This window comes from Struthio camelus, chromosome 20 (assembly GCF_040807025.1).
Source record: "Struthio camelus isolate bStrCam1 chromosome 20, bStrCam1.hap1, whole genome shotgun sequence".
Lineage (NCBI taxonomy): Eukaryota > Metazoa > Chordata > Aves > Struthioniformes > Struthionidae > Struthio > Struthio camelus.
In genome coordinates, this window is record NC_090961.1 from 10,766,624 (window position 1) to 10,794,019 (window position 27,396).

The following is a 27,396-nucleotide window of genomic DNA, read 5'->3' on the forward strand; positions in this document are numbered from 1 at the left end:
TGCTGTGGAGACTGCATGGAGAGCACATTGCAGTGGGGGTAGGAGGGAGGCTGCACAAAGTGATGCTCGTGCCCTGTAAGACGTTCAGTGCACATTGTCAGCTTTCGGGTGAAAAAACACTCTCTAAGAGAGAGAGAAACAGGAGAAGAGGCGAATCTCAAGGGCAGCAACTGAGGGAGGGGTACCTGCCTGCGCATGAGGCTCTGCTGCAGAGGTTTCCTCACTCCTGGCGTGGATGTGGACTGGCAGAGCGTGCCGGCGAGGAGCCCTGACACCAAACTTTGCAGTTAGTTCAGTTCCAAACTCCAGGTCAAGGGAGTGTGGAAAAGCCAAAGTGCCTGGATCGGTGTGGCAGCATGCTGCTGTTTGTTAGTTGTGGTTTTGTTTGCTTTTTTCTGAGACATGTTTTCGATTGCAGAAAACAGCTTTGTAGCAGCATGGCAAAAGAGTGAAAATCCAGGAAACACATCAAGCCCTCTGCAATGTCATTAGCAGTAGTGGTAGTTTTAATCTCTCTGAGACAAAGCCCTCAGCCCTGACTTTTGGCAGTCCCGGAAAACCCGCGAGGCCCAGTCACGGCAGCCAGCTTCACATCGGCATTCAGTACATTCTTTAAAGCCTCCCTAGGTTTCCAGTGCGATTTAATCTGACCTTTACTTAAAGACCAAACTTGGGTAGGCGGTTGAATGCAACTTTTCTCTTGTGTGGGCTTTGCAGTGTTAGTTAATAAAATCTACTTCCAGTGGAATTTTAAGAGAAAAGCTATTCTGGGATTTTCCCGTTAATGCCTGCTTTTGGAAAACCTGACTGTGCCCTCACTGAGCTTGGAGGTCAGGTTTATCCTGAGCGCATCCCTGCAAAAAGAAGTGTAAGTGTGGGGTTGGAGCGTGCCGGGCTCAACAGGTCCCTCGGCAGACCACAGCAGGGGTGAGAAAAGTGGCCCCGGAGCTCTGGGGATGCCCAGGGAGGGCACACACTGGTTTTGGCTAACGCCCAGCAGTGCTCTCAGGCACCCGCAGCATCCCCACCCTGTGAGCCCCCTCCCTAGAAATACCCGATTGCCTTTCAGGTGATGCGAGTGGCATTGTCGCCCTCCAGTGGCACCGGCCTCCCACTGCAGTTAGTTGCCAGCGTGTGGAGATGAGCTTAAGGGCCAACTTGTGACACTAATAGCAGCTGGATCCTGCTTGAGGGGTGTCAGCAGTGTGACCCCAACTCTTCCAAGTAAGAGATGTGATTTCCCAGGGCTTCAGTCCTCTCTGCAAATACTGTAATATTGCTGTGCCTGATACTCATTTCCAGAGGCAGATCGTAGGTCTGCACCCGGATGCTTTGACTTTGAATTGGAGATGGCTCCTGCCTGACAGCTCATCCTTGTTGGGATCCGTCCCCATCTCCTCCCAGGAGTTGGAGGTGATGAAGCTGGTGTTGAGCATGGGCTGGCTCAAACTGAGCTTGAGCAGCATCCCTGAACCCACCACCCTCTCCTGTCATCCCAGTGCGGGGATCTAGGTTGGATCCTGGATCTAGATACCCAAATCTGAGGTCACATGTTCCTTGGTGCTCTACATGCACAGCTCTGCTCTTCAGGACGGGTTCATATGAGAACCCTGCTGTAAGTCCAGATCTCCAAAGGGGTTGGGTAGACACTGAAATAGCTCAGGGGATCTGGACTAAGCTCGCTTAGGTCTGTCTCTGTCCCCAGGTCAGTGTCCCAGGGGACTGCCCAGCCCTGGGAGCGGGTGAGATGCTCTGTCCCTCCGCTACACAGTCCTGTGGGTTCTCGACTGGCCGTGGAGCCATGCTGCCTAGCTTTTCCTCTAACAGCCCGCATCTCTCCCCAGCCTCCACGCTCTCCCAGCTGTCGGACAGCGGGCAGACCCTCAGCGAGGACAGCGGGGTGGACATCGGGGAGGTTGAGATGAGCGGCAAGGACAAGAGCCGGCAGCCGGTCCCCGGGAAAAGCCGAAGCCTCAAGGAGGCCACGAGGAGCGAGGGGGCGGCAGAGGGGGCCTCCAAGCCGGTGAGGCTGGGTGCCCAGGGGCCCTGTGGAGGTGCCGTTCACAGACCATACCCCCGTGCTGTGCTTGTGGGAGGTGGGCACCCAGCACTGCCAAGGGGCAGCGCTACTCTCCGCTGCCTCGGCCCGAGGCAGTGCACATCTGGCTCATCAGCCAGCTGGTTGTGGTCCTGCAGGCAGCAACCTGCATTTCTTTTTGTCTGGTCAGCTTATTTTCCCCCTGATTTAACAATCTGAATCAGCTCACCATGGGGCTGAGCTGGCAGGAAGGGAGCCAGGAGTAGCTGAGAGGGGGGCGGTAGGGCTGATTTACCCCATCCTGGGTAAAACTGAACCCTCCCAGCTGCAGCAAACAACCACTTGGGACATGGCAGAGTTCCTGGCTCTGAGGGGACATCCACAGGGCACAGTGTCCCATGGCTGAAGTCACCTGTCACCTTGGGAGGAGCAGGTGATGTTCAGGTGTCAGAAGCGAATTGGAGGATCTCTGTGACATTGGGGGTCTCAGCGGGCACTCGGAGAGCTGCTCTGCTCCTCCCCAAGCCCTTCCAGGCCTGCAAACGGTTGGGCTCGTGGCCGTGGATGTGAGGAGTCAAGAGGGCAATTGCAGGCTGCGTGCCTGTCCCTGTCATGCGGAAACCTGCCGTGGGTGAAGCTGCCGGCCGCGGGGCCCCGGATAGGGAGCGCTGCAGGGAGAGACGGGTGGGTGCCCAGCCTCCCTCGGCAGTACTACCGTCTCTTCCTGCAGCCCGGGCTCCTGGAGCCCACGTCGTGTCTGATCCGAGTGTCCAAGAGCGCACCGACCTTGGGAATTGCCATCGAGGGTGGAGCAAACACTCGGCAGCCACTGCCCCGGATCGTCACCATCCAGGTAGGGCAGGCTGAGAATGGGAAGAAGTCAATGCATATCCCATCCTTCTCCTCCCTATCAGCTCTGGACAGGCTCAGGAAAGCCCCTCAGCCATGTCTTTTCAGCCAAGGCAGGGCCAGAGTGCAGGCGCAGCCCTGCCCCAGTGTGAATTTTGTGGGTGTACTTTCCCCTTGATGACACTGCATCTCCCCAAATGCCAGGGGCATCATTTTGCTGCGAGGGATCTGCTGAGCAGAGGATCATGTTCACGCGCTGTGACTGATCCCACACCGTAAAGCGTGTCCCGGGAGCTAAGGACTTGCTGCAGACATGTTGGAGGAGATCTGGGCAGCCCCAAGTGCTTGGCTGGTGTCTGCAGATGTCTGGAGACGCTCTCGTTCTGCTCACATAGGGATGGGGTGGGGGGCAACGGCTGGGGAACTGAGCCGCAGCCCTCCTGTCAGGAGCTCTCTCCTCCCATGTTTCCTCGGCTGTTTACTTAGGGCAAAATTCAAGTTACATGTAGAAAAAGAAAGGCAAAGCTGACTCTGCTCTTGATTATTCTTGGCCATCCCAGCTGGCGCTGTGCTGACAGCCGAGAGCAGACAGGAGGGAAGCCAAATTCATTGCCATTTTCAAAATGTAAAATGTTTCTTTAGCAAAACATTCACCCTGACCCAGCAAAGCCTAGTCTCTGCCTGCCAGAGAGGCTTGGCCGGGGCTAGCCGGGGCAGAGCCGAGTGGGTTGCTAGCCACGTCACCTCCCCAGGCCGCTTCCCGACTCGCTGCTGGTGCAAGAGCCTGGCGTGAGCCCGTCGGGGAGCTCCTCTGGGTTGCCATCACGGCAACGGCGCTCTGCCTCTCAAGGAGCCCTGTCTCGGCAACCCTCCTCTCGCCCTCCGAGCTTGTGAGTTGTGCTGCAGCCTGCGCTTGGCGTTCTCCTCTCCTCGCTCTGTTCCTCCCCAGAGCTGGCCGCGTTTCAGCATGGGGGGCCGAGCCGGGCAGGCAGCATGAGCTCTCCCTTCTGCCCCGCTGCTGACCGCCTTCTTCCCTCCTCCCATAGCGCGGGGGCTCTGCCCACAACTGTGGGAAGCTGAAGGTGGGTCACGTCATCTTGGAGGTGAACGGCACGGGGCTGCGGGGCAAAGAGCACCGGGAAGCCGCGCGCATCATCGCTGAGGCCTTTAAGCTGAAGGAGAAGGACTACATTGATTTTCTGGTCACAGAATTCAACGTTGCCCTTTAGGAGCCAAACGAGTTTGGGAAGGAACATGGCAGGTGAGGAGAGAGCATCCAGACGGACGCAAAGGGCAACCCAGGGGTACCCGCGTGGGAAAAGGCAGCACCCAGCCACGCAGAGCCCACCCCACCCTCTCCCACTCCAGCACCCTGCACACACGGTCAGCCCCAGGGGCCCCCAAACGTCTCCCATCACATCTGGGCAGGGTAGGCTGAAAACGGGTAGGAATGGGTGCACATCCCTCCCAGCTGACGGCGTCCATCCCAGCCTTTCTCTCTGGGGCTGGGGGCTGCCCTTCGGCGCGCCGCTCTCCCCTTGGCGCTGACAGCCAGGCCCAGAGCGGGGAGCGAGAGGGAGGACGACGGGAGACTGGGCGTCCTGCTGTCATTTTAGTGCCCCACGCAGAGCAGGGCCCTGGCACGGCCGGGCTGGGGAAAGAGGAGGTTGAAGGGTGTCTTGGCCGGGCCCTGCTCCCTTGGGTGCTCATCGCTGGGCCCGGGCGGCAGGCGGGTGGCACGGGCCACGGGGGAGGATGCAGACGGCAAACGGATGCCTTGTAAATTGCTGGCAATGTCGTTGTATTTATATATACAGAGCTTGTGCTTTTAATTTTTCAATAAATCTAACAGGTTAGAAAAAGACCGGGTTTGCGGCCGTTTCCTTTGGGCCTGGCGGGCTGGACAAGCAGGCGCTGGAAGGGCAGGGAAGGCGACGGGGCGGCGCAGCGTTGTCAGCGCGGTTCAGGGTACAGCGGCACGGGGGAGGTGGGCAGCACCTCCGCCGCCGGGGGGCTGCGGGAGCCGAGCCCCGACGCCCCCGGCGGCCGCGCTGCTTGGGGGCAGCCCGGGGCCCGCTGGGGCCGCCGAGACGGTCCTGCAAGAGCCGCCGTTGGGGGGCGGGCGCTGCGTAAATTATGATAATGAGCGCCGTCTACGGCGGCCGTGATTGGCCGTCCTCCTCGCGCTATGCAAATACGGGAAAGGGCCGGCCTTATGCTAATGAACTTCCGGTCCCTCCGCGGTCGCGCGCTCGCATTGGCGGAGAAGCCGCCAGGATGCTAATGAGGAGCGCAGACCCCGCCCCCCGCTGCCGGCGGGCTGCGCGCTATTGTCCGGCAGGGCCGGGCCGGGCCGCGGAGCAGCAGCTGCAGCAGCAGCAGCAGCAGCAGCAGGAGGAGGAGGAGGAAGAAGAAGAAGAAGTAGAAGAAGAAGTAGAAGAAGAAGAAGAAGAAGAAGAGCAGCCGGGCCGGGGCGGGGCGGAGCGGAGCAGAGCAGCCGAGCGGAGCCGCCCGTGCGAGGCGAGGGGACGGGCCGGGCCCTCGCTCTGCAGGTGGGCAGCCGCGGGGGCGGTCGGCGGGGCAGCTGTTGAATGCAAGGCGGGAGGATGCCCGTCCAGATGTGCACCTGAGCCAGATGCGTCCGCCCGGGGAAGAGAGCGCAGATTTCCCTCTTTGCTGCACCCTGGGCGGTGCCTGGGGCTTGCACAGCATGTCCTGCTTCCTCCGCCCGAGTTGCTTGGGACAGCTGGAGAGGAAGACGAGGGCTCGGGGGGGCGGGGGCACAGCTGGATGCACAGCTGGGCACCGAGGGCTGACCCCAGCCCGGGCTGAGAGCTCCTGGCAGAGCCGCGCTCCAGGACTCCAGCGGGTCCCCTGCTGCCTTCTCCGGCAGGGCCGCTTCGCTGCCGGGACGTGGGTTGGGGCCCGGTGGCGTTGGGGCCCCGTTCGCCAGCTGCCGGGCGGCAGAGAGCCCCGAGCGGCTGCCGCGCAGCCGGGGGCCCGGCAGCACCCCGGCCCCGGCCCCGGCAGATGTGGCTAGAGGACGTGCCGCTACCTAACTTCTTGCAGACCCGTTTCCTCCCCAAACCACCCCAACGTCGCAAGTGCCTTTAGGGCCCCCGGGGAAACTTGTCACAAGTTTCTTTTGCGGCGCGGCCTCGCTCGTGCCCGCGGGCTGGCGTTGCTCCCGCGCGGGTGCGTGCGGAAGGTGCCGCTGGAGGGTTTCAGGGCGGTTTCGTCAGTCTGGTGCGTTTGGGGCCGGGGAAGGCGGCGGGAAGCCGAGTGCCGAGCTTGGTGCGGAGGTTTCACGGCCGCGGGGCCGCCTGCCGCTCCTCCTCCTCCTTGGAGGAAGTCGCAAGGGCTGCGCTGAACTTCGGTTCCTTGTTTTATTTCGGGGAAGGCTTTGAGCACCCTCGGCTCCTTAAAGTCGGCTCGCCGGTGCCACCTCGATGGCCGAGGCTTAGCTCGCGCTGCAGGACCCTCTGCAAGCAGTCCGGCCGGCGAGGCAGCGATGTTTGAAGGGCAGAGCGTAGCGATGTCACAGCGACGCCGTGAGCGCCCGTCGCCCGCGGGAGCGGGGCTTGGCGGGGCCGCCCGCCCTCCGTTAACGCGGCCTTGCGGCTCTCTTGAGCCGGGGATTAAGGCCGCCGCGGTGTTACCGGCAGGGCGGCTCGTCGGGCTGCCCGAGGCTGACCGCCGGGCTCCCGGGGGGGCAAAACGCCCGGCGGGGGGCGAGGAGCAACGGGAGCCGTCGCGTAGCCTGTGTGTCGGTGGAGGGTGAAGACAAGGGATTTGTCAGATTTTTCCGGGCGGTGTTGATTTTCCCGCAGTTTTAGCGTGAAACGGCGTGAACGAGAGCGCAGCAGCGTTTTCGCTTCTCCGCTCTCTTTTGTGCTCCTTAAACTTGACTCTTCCTTAAAAAAAAAAAAAAAAAAGGGGGGGGGGAGGAAGGAGGAGGGTGATGAACGAGGAGCTATTCCCTTCTGAACCGCAGACGTCCCTCGCCGACTCTCGGCCAGAAGCGCATCCTTTTGGCCTCCTTAAAACCCCCCCGACAGAGCGGGTTTGCCGGGAAACGCTGCTGTGGGACCGCGCCGAGGCCACCGGGGAGCTGCGGGCGCAAAACGCCCCGCGAGCCCAGCGCCGCCCCTTCGGGCCGGCGGGTCCGCGGGGCAGGTACCTACCACCGCTCGGCGTCGGACGGCGTGAGATTTTCCGACTGACAACCGGCAGGATATCCGTCGGGCCGGGCGTTCCTGCCCCGGCCGTACCCGCTGCGCGACGCCCCCGGGCTGCGGGTCCCCGGCGCCGGCCAGCGCTGGCTCCCTCTGGGCTGGAGGTGCCCGGCGCCTCCGGGAAACGCGGGGGCGCTTTCTGCAGCTCAGCGGAGCCGGTGGTTTGCGTAGCTGGTGGCCTAGGGAAATGAAACATCCCAGTCGTGGCACGGGCCGGCAGCTCTGCGCGGCCGCTCGCCTCCGGCGCCGCCGATTTGGGCAGCCAGGGCGTCCGTCTCGTGGCGTGCCGTGAGAACGACGCCAGGGTCTCCTCTAAATCCTGTCCTCGGGCGCGCGGCGGCCTTCTCCGGGCTCCCGGCCATCCTATCGGCCCGGCGTAAAAACGTGGTTTGGATCTAAGTCACGTCGTGCGCTTAGAGGCAGCCCGCGCTGGAGCCCCCCCCACCCCCCCCCGACACCCGTGCTTTGGGGATTTCCCCTCCCCGGGGTGGACGAGGCGGCGATGGCAGGGTGACACCGGCCCTGTCCCCTCCCCGGCCACCGCGGATGACCTCGCGAGCGCTGCGGGTGCAGGGTCTCCGCCGCTGTCACCGCTGATAAACCCCGGAGCGGAGACGGGGCATATAGGCCTCAGCTGCGTTGCTGTTGCTTCCTGGCTGGCTCACAAGTGCAACGAGTGTGGCGGTCTTAGCCCCACGCCTCCGTCCTTCCCGGCAGGGTTTTGCAGAGGCTGGAGGAGGGTAGGGAGGGACGGGGAGATGGAGGGCAGCGAGCAGGCAGAGGGACCTGCCTCGTCCTCCTGCGTTTTGGGAGGGGGGCGAGACCTAGCAACGCTCATGCCTGCCCCGAGGACCCCGCTGAGGGCACCCCGCTGCCACGCGAGGTGGGTGGGTGGCAGCGAGGGACGGCGGCGGGGCACAGCCGGGATGCCGAGCGCCCTTCGCCGGCGGCCCAGGGCTTTCGCGCTGGGCGGGAAGCGGGGTAGCGGAGGCCGCCGGCTCCCGGAGCTCTCCTCTGCCGGCCGCCCTTGGGATTGCTTTCGTTCGCTCGGGGGGCTTGGGGTATTTAACCGCGTCGGTTTTCAGGCTTTTCTGCGCTGTCACAAGAGCTAGGAGCTCATTTGAAAAAAAAAAAAGTCTCCTGCTGCAGGCAGCGATTTCCAAACTGGGTGGTTTTTTCCCCCCCTTCGGAAGGCGGCTGCCACCCGCCCGCGTCCGGCTTTGCCAGCCCGGCTGCGTTTGGGGCCAACGGTTGGTGCCGCTCGTTCCCGGGCTGTGCCGGGCGAGAAGCCCTCCCCGGGCGCCCCGGCCGGGAGCCGCCGGCCTGGGGGAGCTGGGAGCCGGCGCTGCCCGACGCCCCGCCGGGCAGGCCGGAGGGCTTCGGGAAAGCGGGGCGAGGGGAGACGCTCCGGCCGGTGTTTGCTGCGCCGGGGGCGGCCGGGGAGGGGGCTCCGCGCCGCTCTTCGGCTGAGCAGCTGACTTGCTGCCCGCTGCTTTTTCTCCTAAAGCTTTATGTTATCCTTCCTCCCGGCCCTGGCAGAGCTTTGGCAGCCCCCTTGCCCGCCCGGCCCCGCTCGCAGGCAGCCCCCCGGGCCCTGCCCGACCCGGCCCGGTGGCTCCGGGCCGTCGTCCCCCAGCGCGACGGCTTTTCAGAGCCCGGTTCGCAGCGCCCCGTCCTCTAAGGCGGCTCCAGTCGGGCGCCTTAAAGCCACCGGCTGCTATGGAAACCCCGGCCGTAACAGTAAGTAAGGCTGGAGAGGCAGCCAGAAGGAAGGGGAAGTTTCTGCTTCTAGGTCATCGGTGCAGCGAGTCCGCTGGGTCTCTGCCGTAATCCCCTCTCCATGTCAGACCCCGGCTGAGCTGCCTTACGTGCCGCCGCGTCTCCGCACGGGCGATTCTCCCTCCTCCTCTTTATCCTTTTTGGCTCTGCTGCCCTCAGCAAAGCTCCCCGCGAGCAGCCTTGCCTGCCTGGCTGCGAAAACCTGAACCGCTGCTAAACGGTGCCCAAGCCGGAAGGATCTCGGGGGGCTCAAAGGTTAGCCTGCACCTCCGCAACCCCTCCGAAATCCCAGCCGCTGACTGTCCCCGACACGCTGCCGCCGCGGGGGCTCTTGACCGCTCTGAATTGGCCTGGTTTGCGCTTGCTTGCTTCCCTGGCGGCTCCGTGCTGCAGTCCCCGTTGCGGGGGGGGACGATAGGGACCTGTGCGGGCGGGGGGACGTGCCAGCGCCCTGCAGAGCTCGGAGCCGCAGCCCGGCCACCACCGGGCCCTGCCCTGCGGGAGCTGCCCCAGGCGGTGGCGAGCTGCCTGGCGGGGAAGGTGGCCGGCCGCGCGGCCCGGCCCTGGGGGGACAGCGGAGCCCCAGGCGTGGGGTGAGGCCCCTTTGCCCGTCCTGCCGCCAGCCCGCCAGGGCTTTGTGGGGAGAGGCAGGCGCTAAGAAACCGGAAAACCGCCGAGAAGTGTGATGACGGTGGCAGCGGGGGGGGGTTGGCCTTAGTCCCTCTCTTATTCTTCTTCCTGGTGTTGAACCTGGCGAGAGCGAGCGAAGCGTTATGAGTTGTGAGTTCTCAGCTGAGGCGTGGCCGGCTCAGCTGGGGCAGCGGCGCGGCGGTCGGACCGCGGGCGCCGGCGAAGGGGCGCTTGGGGCGGGCGCTTGGGACCCACCGGGTCCTGGGACCGCGCCAGGCGGACGGGGAAAGCCCCGGCAGCAGCCGACATCTCCGTGCCGGGAGCCGGTGGCGGGGGGAGGGTTGAACAGAGCCTGCTGTGTCCTCGCTGCCTGCTGCTGAGCATCTTCCCCTCTCTCTTGGCCGCCGTCAGGATGACGCCGAGGTGACCTACATTCCCGCGAGGAAGGTGCCCCCCGGCCCGGGCCCGCGCCGGCCTCTCGCTGCAGCCGCCCCATGAAGCGGCGCAGGTGAGGCGACGGCCGCGGGGCGGCGGGACATGGCCAGCTCGGCGCCGTGGCTGCGCTGGGCAGGACGGGACCTGGGCGGCGGTTCCCGGGGGCCGAAGCGCCGGGAGGAAGAGGAGGAGGAGGAGGATTTTGAAGAGGGCCTGGACGAGAACGGAGCCGGTGGCCTGGAGGACGGGCCGGTGGCCGGCGCCGGCCGGCCGAGGAGCTGCCGCGCGGGCGAGGCGTTCGGCCGGCGGGTCCCGGCTCGCCCCGCGCCCGCCGGGAGTTTCGACGTCTGCGAGCTGCAGGAGGCCGGGGAGGACGCCGGCAGCCCACCCTGGGGTGAGTCGTCTCCCCTCCGCGCCGGCGCTCTCCCCGCGCTGCTCGCGGCCGCCTGGGCGCAGCAGGCGCCACCAGCCCCCTCCCCGCCTCCGCCTGGCCGAGCGAGAGCCCCGGGGGACCCCAAGGGCGCGAGGCGGGTGGGGGGGCGCCGCGGAGGCTGGGGGCGCTCCCCGGGGGGCAGCTGGGGCTGGCTGCGGGCGCCCGCGGCCGGTCGGCCGCTGAGCCCGGGCCGGCTCCTAGGGAGGCGCCTGGAGGGCTGCCCCCGCCGTCTGCCGGGCTGCCCCGTGCCACCCGCCCCAGCCAAGCCCCGGCCGCCAGGAGGAAGCGGCTGCGGAGCGGCGGCGGGAGACGGCGCCCGCTCGGTGACCGCCGGTTTGTTTTGCAGGGCGCCGCGGGGACCCAGGTGACGGCACGCAGGCGGACCTGGCTTACTGGCACCGGCGGCAGGACGTGACGGATGAGGACGAGGAGCGGGGCAGCTCGGGGGATGAGGAGAGGCCGGAGGGCTCCTGGGGGGCCGAGAGCGAAGGGGAGGCTTACCCGGAGCTCTCCTCCGAGGGCCAGCGCGGCTCCGAGTACGGCGGCAGCCCCGAGGCGCCGCGGCACGGCCCGGCTCTCCGCCGCCCCTACGAGAAGTCGTTCAGCTTCAGCACGGACGGCGGGGAGACGTCGGCGCCTTCGGACGTCAGCCCCGGCCCGTCGCCTCCCTGCCGGCAGCGGCTGGGCCGCGGGGCGCCCGGCGGCGCCTCCGAGAGCGCCGGCACCGCAGCACGGCCGGCGTCGCCCTCGCTGAGCCCGTCGGCCGCCTCCGGCCGCTGGAGCCTGAGCCGGAGCCTCCTGCTCCACCTCTCCGCCGACGACCTGCGCGACGCCCCCAGCGTCGAGGCAGAGCCCTTGCCCGAATCCGGCGCCGAGAGCACGGAGGAGCCGGCCGGGACGGTGACGCCGACCGCCGGCACCGGCGGGTCAGCGCCCGCCGGCGAGCGCCGGGGCGGCGGGACCTCCGCTTGCCCGCGGCGCGGCGGCCACCGGCCGCGCGGCAGGTCTCGGCCGCCCGGGAAGGCCGTGGCGGCGGTGCCGCCGCCCGAGCTCGGCCGGCAGTCGAGGTCGCTGAGCCCCCGGCGGCGCGCCGGCGAGCGAAAGGCCAAGGGCTCGCGCGAGCCGGGCGAAGGCGCGCGGTACGGCCGAGGCCGGCTCAACTACCCGCTGCCCGACCTCTCCAAGGTGGAGCCGCGGGTGAAGTTCGACCAGAGCTACCGGCCGCCTCGCAGCAGAGCCCTGCCGGCCGCGGCCGCCCGGGGCCCCGACCTCTTCAAGTCGCCGGCCGACATCGTGCGCGAGGTGCTGCAGAGCAGCGGGGAAGGGTCCCTGCAGAGGTGCCCCCCGCCCGCCGCCGGGTTGCCCCAGCAGTTCAAGTGCCCCAAGGAAGCCACCGAGCTGGTGCAGCAGCTGCAGGCGAGTACCGGCCGCCCCGGTCGGGCCGGGGAGGGGGCGGCGGGCGGGAGCGCGGCGGCGCCCTGACGCGCCGTCCCCCTCTCTGCGCCCCCGCAGGACGACTACCGCAAGCTGCTGACCAAGTACGCCGCGGCCGAGAACACCATCGACCAGCTGCGGCTGGGCGCCAAGGTGGGTGGCGCGGCCGCCGCCTTCCCTGCCGGCGGCCCCAGAGGCTGGAAGTGGGTCGCCGGGCCGGGCGCCCGCTCCCCGCCACGTCATCCCCGTCACCTCGGGGCCGCTCCGCGAGCGAGGCCGGGCCGCGCGGAAGAGAGGAGCTGCCCCAGCGCCGCGTTTCCTTCCTCTTTCCGGGGGCCGCCGGGCAGAGGCGGGTTGGGAGGCCGAGCCGCCCACGGCCGCCCCCGGGGAGGCGGCGAGTGGCCCCGGGGCTGGCAGGTCGGCGGCAAGATCCTCTCTGCGCCCCGGGGGCCGGAAGCACAGTGGCGGTGGCAGGACGTCCCCGAAATGGCGGGGACGGCTGTTTCCTGCAGGGCGCCTCACCGAAATGGCGGGCCGGCGGCCACGTGCTGCTGGCAGGGCCCCGGGGTGAAGGCCGGTCGCTCGCGAGGGGCGCGCGGAGGTCTGATGGGGGACGCGTGGGAGGGGGACGCGGAGGCGCCGCGAGAGCTGGCGGTGCCCGGCCCCAGCCCGTGGCGACCTGCTTTGACGGCCGGGCTCGCGCCCTTACGGGCAGGCGGAGGGGGGTTTGGGGAAGGAATGGCTCTTTTGGGAACAAGGCGCACCTCCGCCCCTCAAAAGAGGTCCCTAAGGCTGTTGCTGGCGAGGCCTATGGCCTTTAAGATTTTTCAGCCCCAATATCTCCTGCCTCAGCCTCATCCGGACGTTTTCGGGTGCCGAGGGAAGGGAGGAGGCCGCTGGCGCCGGTCGCCCTCTCCGAGTCGCTGCAGGCGGCGGGGACCCGCGAGCGTCCAGGCAGCCGCGCGCCTTCCCCGGTCTTCCCCGTCCTCTGCTGGCTTGCTCCCCCACTGAACTGCCGCGGGCCGCCAAAATCACGGGCGCCCCGCCGCGTTTGCTGTCCAGGGGCCGCGCGGTGGCCCCTGTCACCGTCTCATGACGGCTGGTCATGAGGGCAGCGGGGAAACAGATCCTAGGTGGGGTCCGGCCCCAAAGGCAGCAGGGGTCTGACCCCTGCACCTTGCTGGCGTTCGAGTCGGGGATGTGTTTGCTCCTCAGCTTCGAAGAAAGGAAGGTGCTTGGGAAAAGTCCTTCATCCGGAGCCGCGTGAGGCTCCCGGGCGGCATGGCTGGGCCCGTGGCCTTAGGCAGGTGGTGGGATTGCTCCTCCTCACCGTCTGCTTGTAGAGGGCTGGAGGAGCAAGCCCTCGCATGGAGCAGGGTCAGGTTTAAGGACTAACCTAACCCTCTGGTTAGGGTGGGTTTCCGAGTGCTGAAAGGGGAGTTGGCAAAAGAAGGGTTTTTTTCAGCAGAAAATAGCTTAACTTGGCGGCTTGGCTGTAGGCGTGTTGAGGTGGGAAACGAGTGCAGGGTGCCTGTGTCTGCGCTTTGCATCCCTCGCGCGAGGTTTGCTGGCTGTCCGTGGGCGCACACCTGAGCACGTCGCTGCAAGTGTGTTCATACACGCGGGTACGTGGGGATGGGAGCACGCAGCAGGCACGGAGCACGTGCCCGTCTCTGAGCGCTTGGAGAGGCGCGTCCGAATCCCTGCCCCTGGACGGCGCTGCTCTCCCGGCTGGGAAACGTGCTCCCTTCGCCTGTCCGGGCGGTCTGGCTGACCCGAGCCGGGGCAGGGGCAGGCATGTAGGGCGCTGCCGGCCACACGACTCTTAGTGCAGTGCTACGTGGCTGGGGTGACCAGGAGGGGCCAGGGGACACCCACCCCGCAGTGCAGTCCTGCTCCTTGAATGCCCCAAACCCTTTCTCCCTGCCTCTCAGGTGAACTTGTATGCCGACCCGCCGAAGCCCAGCCACAGCATCCACATGGGGACCCTGGGGACTGGCTCCAAGGTCATGGCCTTCAGCATCCCGCAGGCGAGGACGGCAGCAATCAGCACTGCCCCTGTCCCAGCCCTGCAGTCTCTGCTGGATGGAGGTGGGTTGAACTGCTTTTCCCCATCCTGCCCTGCCAACTTTGGGGAATTTCAAAGTGCCTCTCCATTGCACTCCCACCATGGTGCCATTTCAGCCAAGACCCCCTACCCAGAGCCAGACCACGACTAGCCCCAAAGCTGGGGAACCAGGTGCTCCTGGGGGTCACCTACATCGTCTTCTCTTTGCATTTTGTTGCAGAGCCAGCATGGGGACCAGCCGACCAGGGGACCTCACCCCGGCCTCGTTCTCCCCCTTTGCCTGGGGTGGTCTGCTCTGCATGCGCAGGAGAGTGCAGGTGTCTGGGGCAGCACCCGAGCCCAGAAGCCCAGCTCACGCAGACGCTGGCAGGACAGACCCAGAAGTTTCAGACTCAGGCAAGTCGGGCAGCAGGGCCGGATGTGGACCTTGGGGCTGCTGGATGTTGGGGGCGGCAAAGAGGCAGGAGGAGAAAATGGGTTTCTGCCCCTGTGGTACCTCCCAGGGCAGGGCTCAGTTCACCCCTTTCTCTCTTGGCCAGGTGGAGTCCTTCGAAGCCTGGGTCCGGGCGGGAAGGTCCACGCCGCAGGAGCAGCTGCAGGTACATCAGCCCTTCCTGGGACCCTGGTAATGCTTGAAAAGTGGAGGCCTACCTGGACTCCCCGAAGCTGCTGCACTCCCCCACTGGCAGAGCCCACTGCTTTTATCCAGCTCCCTCCCTCAGCACCTGGGTTTACCATGTCCCCCAGGCTGTGCCTTGCAGGGGTTGGAGGTGTCACGGGGCAGGAGAGGGGAGCAGTGATGTGGAGGGGATGTGCTGCATGCCGGGGGTTGTTTTACATGGGACTGCACCCAGTTCGGCTCCAGTTGGAGCAGCCTTGTTCTCTGGTGGGACATTGGCTGTTTCTCTTTTGGGTGTCAGGGCCATAAGGAGGTTTGCTGCCCTGGGATGTAGACAGATTCTCGTTGAAAGAGGCTGGTGCTGTAGCCAGAGGTGCACTCGCATGTGCTTGGGTCTTCCCTTGGGAGCAGTCCTCCTGTCGAGGAGTAGTGCCCCTCACCTGGTCCTCCTTGGAGTGGGTCTGCCAGTATGATGGCCAAGGCTTGCTGTCTCTGCTCTCATGGAGCCCTGCTGGACCCATGGACAGCATCAGTGCCACACTGAACAGGCAGGCTCAGAGAAGTCAGACCCACGTCCTGGGCAGCCACCTGACCCCACAGCCACATCTCAGAGGGTGCAAAGTTGCATTTGAGCATGCCTTGCATGGGAGTAGCCTGCTCAGCTGGCAAGGCCCCTTCGGGCCTGCTCTGAGACTCCCAGTGTGGAGGGTCCATGAGAGAGGGCTGCCCCAGGAGACGCCGGGGCGTAGCAGTGAATGTGGACAGGGTAATACAGGGTTTGCCACGAAAGTGCAGTGAGATGGGGTTAGAACTGCAGCCGAGCGAGAGCTGGGATCTGGGTACATGAGGTTGAGATTTCCAGCTTAGTTGTGCTGCCTTTGTGCTGCAGAGGTTTAGGAAGCTGAAGGACACTCAGGAAGCTCTGGAGCGAGCGTATCTGCAAGCCCGGGAAGAGAACCGCAGGCTACAACAGCACCCAGGAGCCTCAGGGGAGTTTGATCCAGACCGGTAGGTGTTTCAGCTCAGGACAGGAGGGACAAAGGTTCAGTTCCCCACTCTTACCTCGCTTCCCCACGTGAGTGAAAGTCCCAGCCTTGCCCTGTCTCACCTGGCAGGGGGGCTGTGCCCTGCCGATGAGGGGTACCCATGCACTGAGGCTGGGAAGCCACGTAAGTGCCCCAGAGCAATGCAAAGAAGGAAAATGTTGCCCAGACAAGGACAGGAGCATGGCCAGTCCTGATGTCTGGGTGTATTTCAGCAGGGAGGTGCACACATGGATGTTTCAATGAGCCAGGCTGGGCCAGCGCCGATTAACCCACCCTCATTCATGGGATGGGAGGGCTTTGCTGGGCGTATGCTTATTTATTCTACCTGTTTGCATTTTCTGGGGATACTAATGGCTATGTGAAGACTACGTGAGGCCCATGAATCTTGCAAAGTAGCTTGCTGCCCTCTCCAAACCAGCAAAGCCCAGCAGCTGTTTGCTCCTGGCCCTTCGCAGCTCACGTGAACCCCAGCCCGGGCTCTGTTTGCTGGCTGCTGGGAGTTTCTCTGATCTGGGCTCATGAGCGACTGTCTTTCAGCACGGTGGAAGGGGAGATATTCTGCCTGGGGATGCGCCTGGAGGAGCTGAAGGATCGGCTCGAGCGAGCGGCTCAGAGCCAGCTCTCCCCACAGAGCTGTTCGGAGCCGGGCTCTTCTCCCTGCCGCTCGCCAGTGCTGCTCTCCGAGACGCGCATGTCTTCCCCGACTCCCTCCCTGCAAGCCCCGATGCCAGCGGCGTGTACCCCTTACCCCGAGGTAAGCTCGGCGGCCCGGCAGGTTGCTAGCCCACGTGGCTGCTGCTGGTTTTGGGCCACAAAGGGCAGACGGGGCTGGGTTGGGGGGTCCTGGCTGGGCTGGGGTAGGGCGCTGTGACCTCTCCCTCTGCCTGGCTCCCAGCAGTGGGCAGGAGCTGCGGGGACCCCGGTCCTCCAAGCTCACTTCCCTCTTTGCACCCTGCAGAGCCCTGCGCTGCAGGAGGTCCTCCCTGGCGCCCGGCCGGGTGCAGGCGCGAGCTCTGTGAGCGGAGAGAGCGAGGCGGGAGGAGACGAGCTCCCCGAGCCCCTCTGGCACAAGCAGCTCCAGGTGGAGGAAGACTTTGGTGACCTGCTGGAGCAGTAAGTGTCTATCCTGCAGGGGCCAGATGTGTGTGGCCCCGTGATGGGGAAGGTGACAGGTCTGCATGAGCAACTTAGTTCTGGTGTTCAGAGTGTCTTTCCAGGCTGATACTGTTGTGGCAGGCTCTGCTCCTCCAGACCTGGGCATCCCCCCAGCAAAGCCCTACGGCATGGCTATGTTCACTGCCTCCCCAAAACCGAACCACCTTGCATGGCCGCGGGACAGTTCCTGCACCACAGCTCCTGCATAGAGACGTGACAGTGGGCAGGGAACCGAGCCCCAGGCGCAAGGTGCTCCTCGGGCACTGGGTGCCCCCACCTAGGGAGCCAAAACTGAACGGGAGCTGGAGTATCCCCTGACAACATTGAGCACAGTGAAAACTTTCATGGGTGTTTGCTGTCCCAGGCAGCTTAGAGCAAGCATGGATCTCCCTTTGGCCACCAGGTACAAGAACCTCAAGTCCTTGCCGGCGTCGCTGAGCCTGGAGCAGCTGAGCCTGGGAGGGAGCCGGTCCCCGGAAGAGGCAGATGGGCCTTCGGCAGGGGAGAGTGGCCCTGGCAAGGTCTCCTGCAGGACACAGTTGCTAGAGGAGAGGACCGACCTCGGGACCTCCCTCTTGTAAGTGTTAGGAAGCCCAGCTCACCCCCATGGGGCAAGCGGGAGGGTCTGAAAAGGGGCTGGAGGATGAAGGAAACATACTGCAAGTCCAGACTCCCAGGAGAAGTAAAAACATGGCTTTTACTGCTTTTTCACTGTAAAAGCGTGTTAAAAGATATTTTATATCACTTGTATGGTGCACTTTGGGCAAGACAGAGATTAAATCTCTTTGGGTCAGCTACCTCAGGTTTTATGTCATTGGCATTGATAGGGTTCAGAGTAAACAGCCTCCATGGGACACATGGCTGCATTAGGCTCCTTCTCCACATTGAAAGGTTTCGCTTGCTGCTAACAGAGCCCAGGTTAGACCTAGCGAGCAGCAGCTGTTTGGGGTTTCCCATGCGTGGGGCTTCGTCAGCACGCTCAGCGCTTGCTCTGCCCCATCGCTTGCGTGGGAGGATGAGCGTTAGTCGTAGGAGCACGTTGTGCTCGCCGCTGTGAATGCAAAGCAGGCTTGTGCCTGGAGCGCCTGCAGTCACAGGGGCTTGCAGAAGCATCTCAGCTTAGGCCCCCCAAATCTCGAAGAGTAAAACACCACGTTTTTCAAAGCCCAGCAATAACAGGAAGTGACTGCCTGTCGCTGCCTATGACAAGCAGTGGTGAGCAGAGGAGATCTCTGCCTGGGGGCTGCTTCCTGCAGGGCTGCAAGTACTCAGAGGCAGTTTGTCTCCTACTGCAGGCAGCACCCAGAGAGGAGAGCGGTGCCGCTGCCCCGCGGGGAGCAGCCACGGCCGGCGGGGAAGAGCGGCCGCCTGCCTTCCGCCAGCAGCGAGGAGCCGCTCGCCGCCAACACGACGGCCAGGCCCCCGGCCGGGCTCCCCGAGCCACCACGACTGCGGGCGCCCCTCTCCCGCTGCAGCAGCGGCGCGGGCAGCGCTGCCTCCAAGCACCGGCTCCACGAGCGTTGCCGGCAGGCGAAACCTGCCCAGGCCGAGGTGAGTCCCTGGGGCCAGGCGCTGGCCTGGGGTCCCCCATCGCTGCGGGGTGCAGGCTGGCTCTGAGCACTGGAGGAGACAGCAGTGATCTTGGCTGCGGCTCTGCAGTGCGCTGCTTGGGGATGCACCATGTCTCCTTCCTGCAGCGACCAAGCTTTACCTCTATTTCCTGTATGCCTAAATAGTTCCCACTACATGACATCCTGTGACACCCCTTGCAGGCAGGGCAGCCCCGTCCCCGGGGAACCTGGGAGGCAACCGTCAGCCCAGCGGCTCTCCTGAGGTCTCTTGGGCACGCGTGTCGCAACCAGCCCTGCTGCCGCCGTGGCCCAGCTCTCCCTCTCGTTGCAGGAGCAGCGCATCGTGTCACCGGAGACGGACAGCGGGTTTGTGGGCTCGGAGGCCAGCAGGGTGTCTCCGCTGATGCACACGCCAGAGCACCGTCCCCCGCGCGCTGGGTATGGCTCTTCCTAGCCCCATCACCCTCGGCTCCAGGACAGGCTTCGAGGAAACAGGCTATTTGCTCCATGTGAAGTGAAAGAGATGGATTTGGGGAATTAGAGGGGAGCAGTGACAGGAAAGAGACACTGGTGGAGGCACAAGGAGGGAGCGGGGCTGGGGAGCTCGGAGGTGTTCCCGACAAGGGTTGGAGGCGTGCAGGGTGACCCGCAAACAGGATGAGACCGATGCTGGGTGGGGCAGGCCAAGCATGGAAGGGCTGAGGGGGAGCTTGGAGGATGCCTCGATGACCCGTCTTTTCCCAGGCCACCTGACTCACTGGGAAAATCTGGCCCCATCTCCACTCCGGCAACCCTCCATCCGCTGCAGAAGAGAGAGGCAGCCCCGCTTCCCTCGGAAAAGGCATTGATGGGCATCTATACGACCTCCGGGCATGGGCCCCCCCGGGACGGCACGCGAGGGCCCAGCGTGCGCCCCAGCACCCCCTCGCAGAGCAGCTCCCCTCCCCAGTGGGCAGACAGCATCGCCAGCGAGATGGTACCCGATGCTGATGGCAGTGAGTAGGCAGCGTCCGGCCCCGGGCCGGGGCAAGCGGCATGAGGAGTGATGGGTCCCCTGGGGGCAGCGACATCCTCCACCACATGCCACGGTGAAGAAGTGTTTTCCACCCTAAATTATTTTATAGCTGCAACTTATGGATTTTTTGTCAGTGATTTATTCTCTGGTCCTTCCACCTCCCTAGCAGCTATTATCCACCCCTGAGATCGGCCTGGGCCTCCCAGAAAGAGGAGATATGGGGGGCCCCAACTCTAAGGATGAAAGAGGCTTCAGCTTATGGGCTGGCAGCCACCAGTGGGGCTCTCTGTGCTTCCTCGGGGGCTGGCCCTGGGGGAGGCTCCTGGGGATGCCCCCACGCAGGGGTTGCCCTCATGCATGCTGGCTCTGGTCTCCCAAGCATCTTCTGGTGGGAAAAAACACCTCCTACATCGCCAGCCTGAGTTCACCATGTCCTCCTTCCTCCCCAGCTCACACGGACTCAGAGGCAGAAGGGAGGAGCTGCACCAGCGCTTACAGCCACCCACCAGGCAAGACAGGGGGTCCGGTTGGCTCGGCCGCCACCATGCTGTCCTCCACCCAGGCTCACCATGACCTGCTGCGTTCCCGCATGGAGCGCGAGTGAGTGTCCGTCCCCTCCTCCCCACCAAAAATGGGCTGAACTGTGGGGTGACACAGGGTCGCGGGGACCCCAGGGTGGGGGAGCCGAGGCGCAAATTCAGACCAAATGCGGGAGGCCGGGGTTATTCGTCTGATGGGGCAAGGCCGGGGCACGTCGCATCCTTGCACAACACTAGCAAACGCTTCCGGGAGCGTTGCGGGGCGGCGCGTCCCCTCAGCCGCTGCGGAGCGAGGGAGGCAGCGGAGCCCGGGTACGGCAGTGCCAGTCGGCGGCCTCCCCATCGCGTGCGTATCGCTGCCAGCCAGGGTGTGGGGCGGCACGAGGACTGGGACCGGGTGGAGAAGGGAGTCAGCCCCCTCCCCCTGCGCCGGTGCCTGTGGGAGCCCCGGGGGAGCCCCTGCAGGGACCTCGGGGTGCTGTGGGTTCCCCTGCAGCAGAGGACCCCACTGCAATGGTCTGCAGCGGTTGGGATGTGCGGCCCGGGGTGCCTGGCTGCGCCCGTGGGTGCCACCTACCCCTTGGGTGGAGGCTGGGATGGGGGCCGGCTTTGGAGGTGGCAACCTGCGTGTTGGGAGGGAGCCCGTTCCCGGGAGATGCATCCCGGCTGACATACTGGGCCCCTGAGCTGCCGACCTTGCCAGGGCCCCTGTCCCTGCTCACGGGTCGCCAGGGGCCACCGTTACGGTACCCGAGAGGCCCCTCGCGCCCTGTTACGTAGGCAGTGTCTCCTGGCGTTTTCCCTGGCGGATGGGCAATGCTGAGCTGCACGGCCAGAGGACGGTGCCAGCTCGTGGCAGAGATGGGTTCCTCACTGTGCTGGGCAGGCCACAGGCTGGGAGAACTGCTGTGCTCTCAGCCGTGTGATGAGTGTTGTGGGTTCTCCATAGAAACCATCTGTGTGTGCAAACCGGCCAGGGCTCCGGCTTGACGTGGGGGAGGGATGGCAGCTCCCCCGGCTCCGCTGCCCCCTGTGTCACCCTGGGCCGGGCACAGCAGGGCCAGGGGTGCAAACCCCACCCCGTGCCTTGAGGCCGCTGCACACTGGCTCCTTCCCCCCAGCAGCCAGGCCATCCGTGCGCTGCGGGACGAAGTGTCGCGGCTTCAGCAGAGGCTGGAGGACAGCTTGCACCGATCACACAGCTACCCAGAAGGAAAAGCCTCTCTGCGTCCTGCAAAGGCCAGGAGGCAGGCGGTGGGAAGCGGACCGTCCCCCAAGGACTCGGCACTTTCTGAGTAGGTGGCAGAACGCACCGGGGCTTTCCTCCAAACAGCACCGAGCCGGGACAGGCAGCAGGCACCTCTGGTGTGGGACAGAGAGATCCCCCGTCCTCAGTTGCTCCAGTTTCTGCTGGGACCTGGAAGAGGTTTGGGTCCAGGGAGAGACCAGGAGCCTGGCTCAGTTGGGATGTTAGGCTGGGGGATCGCATGAGGGGACCCCGAGGGATCTCACAGATGTCATGAGAGCAGAATCAGGCCATTACTGTGTAGGTTACAGGGACGCAGCTGGCGAAGGGTCCCCCTGCGCCCTCTGAGGCAGGCACACCTCCGGGAGGTGCCAAGCAGCCCCCTGACTTAACTCGCAGCTGCCTGCAACTGCAGGCACCTCCAGCTCCTGCCTCTCCCAGGAACCTCTTGCTCTTGCTGCGGGTCCCGTAGGCAGAAAACTCCCCAGACTGCCCTGCATGTCTCTTGCCCTAATGCGGGTCCCTCTGTTATTCTGTGTTCGTGGCTCCCTGGTCCCTTGCGTGGTGGCGGGCCCCAGCCCCGTGAGCCATCCCACCGACAGGGATGCCATCCACAGGGAGCTGAGCCCCGCGGCGCGGGCCAAGCCAGCCCTGGCGACCAAGCCGGCATGGAGCAGGAGATCAGCATCGCTGCCGCGGCACAGGCCGGAGCTGGACCTCAGTAAGTGAGACTGCGCCGGGGGCCAGGCTGGCCGGTCTGCCCGCTCGGAGGGCACACGTTCCTCCCTGCCGTACCTCTGTCTCCTTCCCCAAACGGAGAGGGGCTGTAGGGACCAAGGTGCCTTGGCAGGTCCTGCCAGGCTCCCTGCGCGCGGCAGCGGCGAGGGCAGCCCCGCTGCTGTGGTGCCGGAGGCTCCCCACTGACCCCCCCATCCTTCTCTGCTGCAGCCTGGGAGTCAGACCGCTCGCCAACCCAGCCCCGGGAAGGACGGCCCAGGACCGTGCTGTCCCCTCGGAGGAGCCCTCAGAGCCTGCCGGACGCGGTGACGTTTAGGGGCCAATACACAGGTGGGTGTCCCAGCCCACGGTGGCGATTGCTGCTGGGGGGCCCATGCCAGCCCCGCTGTGGGGGCCTCCTGGCTCTGCCGGCGAGCTCAGGCTGTGTTTTTGCAGGGACGCGGTACCACGCGGCGCCGCTCGCCTCCCCGGCACCGAGAGGAGAGCCAGGCGCCCCTTCGTGCCGCCGGTGCGGCGGGAGCCGGCCGCCAGCTGGTGAGCAGCCCAGCCGGCAGCCCCTCGGGAGCAGGGCGCCAGGGCGTCTCTGCCAGCGCTTGTCATGTCCCACGCAGTAAAATCGCCTTTTTGTCTGCGATCTCAAGGGGCTTCCCGGTTGCCTCTTAATGGAGCTGTTAATGACTTCAGACATTAATTCATTAAGTAACTACAGACTTACAAGACTCGAGGGGGAGTGATACGAGACCACTCACTGCTGGCCTTTTTGGGTGGGATGGGGAAGGGAAAAGGCAGTCAAAGTCTGCAGGAGGCACGGAGCAGAGGGGGGGTTCCTCCCTCCGCTCTCTCCCGAAATGTTCTGTCTCTGCCTGCCGAGTGCAGGGCTGCGCAGAGGCCGCTCCGGCCGTGGGATCTCCTCGGGGTTAGGAGAGGAGATGAGGACTGCAGCACTCCAGGGCGAGGGCGAGCTCCTCTCCATCCAGGGTCATTGCCTTTGTGCAGGGACCTCGGGCTCTCTGTCACTGCCACGAACGCCCCTGGGCTTCTCTGCCCTGCCGGTGCCCCTTGGCCAGCCTCCCTGCCCTGGCAGAGCCATGCAAGGGCCTTGGTCCTTGCTGGGGAGCCCGCCCTTAGTAACCTAATGCAGTCCTTGTTTCTTGATGCAGCCTTTCGCAATGACCTGGGGACAAGTGGGAATATGTGGCCAACCATTTTGTTTAGCTAAAGTTTAACTCTCCCGTGCTTTTCTGTGTGCAGCGCCCTGTTTGCATGCAACGGCTTTGTCTCCTGCCCGGGGCCTCAGGCTCGCCGGGCTGTTTCCAGGTAGCAGCAGAGAGCAGAGCTCTGTTGTGTCCGGTTGCTGCGAGTAACTGAACTAAACACGTACAGCGCGCTTTCCGTATCCCTTGGCAGAGCATTTTGCACATGAAAGGGCTTTGTCTTGTTTCCCAGCCCGCAGGCCACTCCGCGCTGCTGTAATTACCAGTTTGCTCTTTCCAAATCGCCTCTCGCGTTCTCTGCAGAGAGGGGATTTTTACCGACTTGCCCGTTCACTCTCTCTTTAGCCAGTTCCTCGGTGGGAGATGCGGTGAGACAGTCCCAGCAGAGCACTCCAAGGAAGACACGCTGTCCCACATGCCATGCACCCAGGGACACCTCCGCACCCAGCACCAGGGACAGAGCAGCACACGGTGGGTGACTGGAGCCAGCACGTGTTTTCTGGAGAGCCACAGCTGTGTGAATCAGTTCATCACTAACAAGGGCTGGGAGGGGGGGACAGGGCAGGACCTTAAGACCCTTCTTGTAAGCGCTGGCCTACTGCCTGGGGGAATAAATGATGCTCCCGGAGTCCCACAGCCTGTGCTGTGGGGCACTCGTGTTCCCCGTAACGGGTGCAGGCTGCGTCCACTGATCAGATTCACCCCTGGTTTGGCAGCCCGGCATAGCAGCCGAGGCTGCACGCGCGTCCTCCGGGTGACGTCTGGCTGCGTTTCTCTCCACAGCAGAGCGCAGCTCGGACAGCACGTCACCTCCAGGCTCCCGTGTTGGTCCCCGAGCCGAGAAGCTGGAGCAGCCTGGACTTTGGTACTTGGCAGCCAGCCCTGCTGCAGCCGCTGTCGGCTACCTTGCGCCAGTCCCCCTCGTGCCTTACGCGCCCTCCGTGCTGTAAGGATGCCCGGCGTTGCCCTGGGAGAGGGAGCGGGAGGTGCATAGGAGGTCAACGTCCCCGAGGGAACGAGGGGCAGCTCTGGGGACGGCTGGGCCATGGATGTCCTGCCTGATGGGGGGGGTCCCCAAGGATGGTGTTCAGCACGCTGTGGCTGTGCACTCCTGCAGGCTCCCTCTGACCACCCCAGACAGCCTGTCCCATCCTGTGACCACCCCAGAGCTGGCATTGGGTCCTGCTGGCTTGCCCACCTAACTCAGCTTCCCGAGCCCTCATGCGGGCAGTGCCCAGCAGGGCCACGTAGCCCATTTCTGCTTCAAGGTTTTCTCTGCGTAGAGGGGAGCAGAAGAGCTGAGCGTTAGGAGCAGGGGGGTGGTTGGAGATGGATGAGATGGGGGAGAGAAATTTGAAAAAGCAGCAAAATCTCAGCAGAGGAATGGAGAAGCAAGCAGCACAGTGGCGCTGTGCAGTCTGGGTTCTCCATGAAACCCTCTGGCCTGGGGGTAGCTTGGGGTCCCTGCACCACGTGCATGCACCCGAGCTGGGATCCCTTCTGGCTCACACCTGGGTGGATGCGTGTGGAGCCCTGGGTGTGTGCGGTCCATGAAGCGCAGGCATGCCAGTGTCTTCTTCTTTCCAGCTACTGCTCCCCGGTGGTATCTACCTCAGCACCAGGCCTGGCCGGCCTCCCCCTCCATCACGCCGCTGGGTACCAGCTGGCAGAGAGGACGCCACAGGTCACCCGCCAGCAAGCTCCCGGCCACCGCCACCCCCTCGCCCTGGACCTCGATGACTTGGATGACCTCAACTGGTCCCTGAGCCGCGCTGTGAAGGCTGCCAACAGCATGAAGTTCACCACAAAGCAGATGAGCCGGTCACTGACCTCCGAACTGAGCAAAGCCCGGGAGCTCCGGGGATCTTGCCTCTTCTGATGGGAGCTGGGGCCCCGCTGTAACGTAGCTGGGTGAAGCTGGGAAGCTGGTGGGAGGCCAGGAGAAGGCCTCAGGAGTGATGTGCCAAAGCGACTCATCTGTCCCTGCCTTCTCAGGAGGCAACAGGGAGATCCTGCCTGTTTGCGCCAGATGCTCCCTACCAGGTCTGGAGGTGCCTCTGTCCGAGCCGAGGCTGGAAGCATCTCCGCCAGGTCCTAAACCTGCTCCTAACCCGCATCACAGTTGCCTTAACCCTCCCCTCCCGCGTCACTAGTCTGCAAGGAGGGTGCTGCGTCCCGCCCCGAGAGGGTGCTCCACCCTCGGGGTACCTGGAGATCCTCAGCACTGAGCCAGGAGCTTTTGGTGGTTTGTGTCCATCCAGCTGTCTATTTTAAGGACCATTGAAGCTGAAGGAAGAGGTGAGATGGCAGGATGGCTGCTGGAGCAGAGGTCTCCTCACAGCCTCCAGCGAGCACGTTGACGTCCTCCCGTCCCCACCATGGCACGGCTGGGTGCTGCGGCGTTTGAACACAGCCCCCGTTCGGAGGGAGACGTTTCCCTTGGGCTTAGTTTACATTTTTTCTGGGAGCGGTCCCTCTTCCTGGTGCCCTGGACCCCGTGACGGTTCCCTCCGACTCCATCACCTGTGCGCCCCTCTCCGTCCGGCCGCTCGCAGCCAAGTTCCCCTCCACGTCCGCCTGCAGGAGACGTGTGTACAGAAGTACCCGGCTTCCTGTTTTATTCCCAAAGGCAAACGGAGAAGGTACTGCACTAGAAATCTCCGGATAGTTTAATTTATGTCGCTGGCTTTCCAGCCTAGCACTTAAGCAAAGCACCGGCAGGAGGTTCCCCTCCCCGCTCCAGCGCCCTTCAGGGATCCTGCTGTGAATTTAGGCCACTTCTGCTAGCCCTCCGGCACCGTCTTCACCAGACCAGGCGCTAATGCCCCGCTCTTTCCCGGCTCTCCGCAGACGTGGGCTGTTCACGCCGGCCGCCGGAGGGGCTCGGGCGGCGGCGGCGGGGGGCTCACCCGGCGCTTTAGCAGCTCGGAGGCAAAACAGTTTGCAGCCGAGCGCCGCGTGGCTTTGTCCCTTCCTGCCATTGCCAGGTTTTTACGGTCCGTTGCAACAGCCTGAGCCGCCCCGCGAAGGGGGCCGAGCGCTGCCGCTGCCCCGCGCGCCGGCGACCCCCCGGCCGTCCCCGTGGCTCGTGCCCCTCGGGTCCCCCCGGCCGTCCCCGCGGCTCAGCTCCGCGGCCTCCTGCGGGCTGCCTCGGTCCGCTGTTCTGGGGCAAAGCTTTGGGGTTTACGGTACCGCCGTTTCGGCTGGGCGTGCGGCGGCGTCCCTGCAAGCGGGCATCACGGCGAGGCACCGCGTCCTGCCCCTTCCCGCCGGCCGAAGGTGTCTCGCCGTGCTGCCCGCGGCTTTTTCTTGCCCTTTTTCCTTTTTCCTGTCGGCTTGGGCTTAGGCCCTGAGAAGCTCTTTTGTGCGCTCATATATGGGCGTTTTTTGATCTCCAAGGTAGCTAATACATAGCTAAATCACTCTTTTGGGGTTATTTGTCAGTACACGATACACAAGTGTGTATATGTGTGTGTATATATATATAAATATATACACACATGCATATATATTTATATATATGCTATTTTTTTAAATTTCCAGCATAATTCTAAGGGCATTTGAGTTTTCTCATGTAATTTATTACTGCAGTTTTTACCTGGCCCTGAAGAGGGTGTTTATGCATTTTACCGATGCCCCTGGGGTAGTTAAGCCATTTCTGTGCCCCCACCGCCCCCCCCGGCCCTGGGGTGAGAGTCACCGCTGTGCGTCCACGCGGGCCGCTGGGACAGACGGCAGGACGGCCGCAGAGACGGCTCCCAGGCGGGCGCTCGGCCAGCATCCGCCTCCGCACCACACACCTGGCATCGGTCCGGCCGAAACGGCCCCGAGCATCCCCCCGCCGCCGGGCTTGCGCGGGCCGGCGGCAGCGCGGCCTCGGCGCCCCGCGGGACCGAGGGGCCCGAGCTGCCGGCAGCGGGAAGCTGTGATTAACCCGGCCGGGGGCCACGCGAGAAGCGTGCGGCCGCGTTCAGCTGCCCCAAAGGCCATAGCAAGAAGCAAAGATGACTCCCCCCCGCCCCTTTGCATCTTTTATTTTGTAAAAAACCAGCAGAGCCGTTTGGCTGGTATTTTGTAATAAGACGATGGGCTATTTTTTAACAAAATAAACGTGGTCGTTTTGCTTGGTTTTGTCTTTTGTTTGTTTGTTGGTTGGTTGATTTTCAGGCTGTCTCTTGGGTGGAGGTTGGGGCTCTTGTTGTGCTGGGGCCCTGGCAGGAGCCAGGCACGGGCTGTGCCAGCGGCTGCCCCCGGGAATAGCCACGTGCCACCCTGAAACGGGAACGGGGAGAGGAATCACCACTGCTCCTTGGCCAACGTGGGGCAGGTCAAGGCTGGGCTGGGGAGCGAAG

At 64.4% G+C, this 27,396-nt stretch overlaps 2 protein-coding genes across 12 annotated transcripts in view; both read left to right on the plus strand.

Moving 5' to 3' along the window:
* Positions 1-4,751, plus strand: part of WHRN (whirlin) — a 63,359-nt gene extending 58,608 nt beyond the window's left edge. For 2 of the 3 annotated variants that reach the window (XM_068914919.1, XM_068914920.1), the window contains 3 exons: positions 1,845-2,023; positions 2,769-2,891; positions 3,934-4,751. In XM_068914919.1, coding sequence (XP_068771020.1) covers positions 1,845-2,023; positions 2,769-2,891; positions 3,934-4,116 — 485 coding nt within the window. In that variant the 3' untranslated portion in view covers positions 4,117-4,751. The remainder of the gene's footprint in view (positions 1-1,844; positions 2,024-2,768; positions 2,892-3,933) is intronic. The other variant, XM_068914922.1, reaches the window with a different exon arrangement.
* Positions 4,752-6,297: 1,546 nt separating this feature from the next.
* On the plus strand, positions 6,298-27,172 carry AKNA (AT-hook transcription factor). Of its 9 annotated transcripts, none has more exons than XM_068914810.1 (22): positions 6,298-6,438; positions 9,943-10,360; positions 10,746-11,815; positions 11,912-11,986; positions 13,768-13,924; positions 14,122-14,297; positions 14,441-14,500; positions 15,410-15,528; positions 16,104-16,320; positions 16,525-16,679; positions 17,125-17,298; positions 18,017-18,272; positions 18,624-18,730; positions 19,037-19,287; positions 19,757-19,907; positions 20,971-21,141; positions 21,710-21,813; positions 22,041-22,160; positions 22,266-22,364; positions 23,390-23,515; positions 23,831-23,990; positions 24,632-27,172. In XM_068914810.1, the coding sequence occupies exons 2-22, from the start codon at positions 10,069-10,071 to the stop codon at positions 24,921-24,923; spliced, it is 4,332 nt and encodes a 1,443-aa protein (XP_068770911.1). In that variant the 5' UTR covers positions 6,298-6,438; positions 9,943-10,068; the 3' UTR covers positions 24,924-27,172. The 9 variants fall into 9 exon arrangements, with proteins under 9 accessions (XP_068770911.1, XP_068770907.1, XP_068770912.1 ...); XM_068914806.1 differs by having other exon boundaries at positions 20,968-21,141; positions 23,828-23,990; positions 24,632-25,065; XM_068914811.1 differs by having other exon boundaries at positions 20,968-21,141; positions 23,828-23,909; positions 24,632-25,065.
* Positions 27,173-27,396: the final 224 nt, after the last annotated feature.

Excerpts from the sequence above, each read along its gene's own strand:
- AKNA (XM_068914806.1), top strand. The coding sequence starts at position 10,069 with ATGGCCAGCTCGGCGCCGTGGCTGCGCTGGGCAGGACGGGACCTGGGC. Across the intron at positions 11,987-13,767 it reads AGCTGCGGCTGGGCGCCAAG|GTGAACTTGTATGCCGACCC; the intron begins GTGGGTGGCGCG and ends CCTGCCTCTCAG. Across the intron at positions 22,365-23,389 it reads CGGGAGCCGGCCGCCAGCTG|CCAGTTCCTCGGTGGGAGAT; the intron begins GTGAGCAGCCCA and ends CTCTCTCTTTAG.